General features: G+C 42.4%; 1 protein-coding gene across 1 annotated transcript; it reads left to right on the plus strand.

The window, feature by feature from the left end:
• Window positions 1-1,665: 1,665 nt before the first annotated feature.
• On the plus strand, window positions 1,666-2,490 carry LOC109548804 (large ribosomal subunit protein eL15-like). Its single transcript, XM_033857473.2, has one exon. It carries the CDS (start codon window positions 1,697-1,699, stop codon window positions 2,309-2,311), a length of 615 nt encoding a protein of 204 aa, XP_033713364.1. The 5' UTR covers window positions 1,666-1,696; the 3' UTR covers window positions 2,312-2,490.
• Window positions 2,491-2,893: the final 403 nt, after the last annotated feature.

The following is a 2,893-nucleotide window of genomic DNA, read 5'->3' on the forward strand; positions in this document are numbered from 1 at the left end:
GAAAGCTACATAAAAGGACGAACCCTGTTTTTAATTTGTGTTTACTCATTATCTTCCTAAGTATATACAGTAGAGTTAGTGCCCGAGTGTTTTGGGATTTCTCTACTAAATTTCTTACAAGAGGCCGGCGAAGTCCAACTTTTTCCAAGTGGTACTTACACTACAGCCTTAATACTTGCCCTGACCCTCTGACCACCCTCACTGTTGCAGGGAAGAGCCATTGTTGTTTCATGCTGCACTGTCCACCTCTGGGCACCACTGCTGCTGCTGCTACTAATGGTGTGTTGCCATCTCTCTCTCAGTACCACCAACACTTCAACTAGGTTCATGTATGCCCTTCCGCGGTGTTCCACACCTCAGTGTACTAGGCACATATCTGGTACATTGAAGCCAGAAGCTAATGATTATTTATCTTTTCTTTAATACTTTGGTAAAGGTACTTTTACCCCTCACCCCAATTCTACTAAATTTTTGGTAAAACCACTGCTGTAGATTTAAATTACAGATTACTTTCTTCTTCCTAGTAACTACACATAAGTTCATGAGGTGGGCTGGTGAAGGATTCGAGTGACAAACCACATAGCACTAAAAACCACATAGCATTTCTTCTCTCCAAGCCTAACACTCTTATGGAGTCAAGTTTAATCCCACCAAATTCATCTTTACTTAAAACATTAATAAAACAATTTGTGCCAAACACTATCCTAAATACTTTATAACATTAACCTATTTAATTCTTATTCCAAATCTAGGAATCAGGTACTCTTATTAGCCACATTTCACAGATGAGAAAACCGCAGGAGAGAAAGGTTAACTTGTTCAAGGTAACACAACTAATAAAAGAAAGATTCAAGCTTCAAACCCAGGCATGCTGGCTCCAGCTCTGTGCTCTTAACTGCTCCATATTAAGGCAGGCTGCCTCTCTCTTCACGGAAAGCAACTCAGTATCTCATGTAAATATACACCCGGTAAACCTGATCTACATTCCAGGTTAGTCTGAAACTGCAGCCCCCTACAGAGACATCATGCCCTTGAATTGACTTCAGTCATACGAAATTGACCACATATATTCATCAATGCTTATCTTTTTGTTTCAAAGCGTAGGTGATTGCTCAGATGCATATTATCATCTTTTTCCTTTTATTTCTGAACATTCCTCTTCTAATTGTATTATCTTGTTTTTGTTCAATGCTAGGCAGGTAGCATAGAATTTAAGAACATGGATTTTGCAGCCAGGCTATCTGAGTGTGAATTCAGACTACCACTTTTTGTGTGACCTTAGGCAATTTACTTACCCTTTTTGTGGCTCAGTTTTCCCATATGTAAAATATGAATAATAATAGAACTTACTTTTTAGGGTTAATATGTTAATTAAATTATTTTAAAGTGTGTAAAACACTCAAACAGTCCCTAGCACGTGGTAAGCATTAGGACAGTGTATGCGCTGTATAAAATTTGTATAGTCTGCTACCGTTTTTTATGCTGTTAGTTTGATCTTTGCTAATTATTGAACAATTATTATTCATACTTTTTTGTAATTCTAGAGGTGCACAGTTTATTCCCTAAGTCTCATAAGTATAATAAAACAACAACAGACTACCTATTAAACCCGTTTACTCATACATTGTTGAGAAGAAGCCGGTTAAAAGGTAAAGACTTGCCTTTCCGTTTGGCGGCAGCCATCAGGTGAGCCAGGATGGGCGCTTACAAGTACATCCAGGAGCTGTGGAGGAAGAAGCAGTCGGACGTGATGCGCTTTCTGCTCAGGGTGCGCTGCTGGCAGTACCGCCAGCTCTCGGCGCTGCACCGGGCCCCGCGCCCCACCCGGCCCGACAAGGCGCGCAGGCTGGACTACAAGGCCAAGAAAGGTTATGTGATATATCGGGTTCGCGTGCGCCGCGGTGGCCGCAAACGCCCGGTCCCGAAGGGCGCCACCTACGGCAAGCCCGTCCACCATGGCGTCAACCAGCTCAAGATTGGCCGGAGCCTTAAGTCTGTTGCCGAGGAGCGAGCGGGGCGCCACTGTGGGGCCCTGAGGATCCTGAATTCTTACTGGGTGGGTGAAGATTCTACGTACAAATTTTTTGAGGTTATCCTCATTGATCCCTTCCATAAAGCTATCAGAAGAAACCCTGACACCCAGTGGATCACCAAGCCAGTCCACAAGCACAGGGAGATGCGGGGGCTGACGTCTGCAGGCAGGATGAGCCGCGGCCTCGGCAAGGGCCACAAGTTCCACCACACGATCGGTGGTTCTCGCCGCGCGGCCTGGAGAAGGTGCAATACTCTCCAGGTCCACCGCTACCGCTAATATAAGTAATGTTTGTAAAATTCTTACCTAATAAACAGTTTAGGACATCCACGTCTGCTTAAAAGTGTTTTTTAATCTGTCTGTTAAAACTAGTTGTCTGCAGATTGCTTCATTGAATGCATTGTCAAATTCTGAAAGTTAAAGTCCAATAATGTTTGAAGATTTTAAGTGATGGTGTGTCTTGTTTCTAATAAGGGAAAAATGCCTTTGTTTTTTGCTTTATTAGGCAGTTGATATGTCCGTGTTTAAAATGCTGTCTGGTAACAATAGGTGTAAAATTCTGTAAAAGAGGAGCTCAGAAACTAGCCATGTAGATTTGTTGGTGCATATGATGAAACCTACAGCTTTATTGGGGTGATGCAATGCTCTGCTGGTTTACTCTAAAGTGGCTGTTTTATGGAGTTTGGCAAGGACAAACTTTAAATTGGGTTTTCCTTGGAAATGTGAAGGATATCGTGATCCTTTATCATGATCATAATGCCAAAAAATAAAGTTGACTAGGGCCCACGTTTTTAGACTTAATTTGCTACTCCATATATGTAACTGCTGCTGCCAAAAGGCAGAAAGTAAAGGCATGCCACC

The sequence above is a fragment of the Tursiops truncatus genome, chromosome 5 (assembly GCF_011762595.2).
Source record: "Tursiops truncatus isolate mTurTru1 chromosome 5, mTurTru1.mat.Y, whole genome shotgun sequence".
NCBI classification, from domain to species: Eukaryota; Metazoa; Chordata; class Mammalia; order Artiodactyla; family Delphinidae; genus Tursiops; species Tursiops truncatus.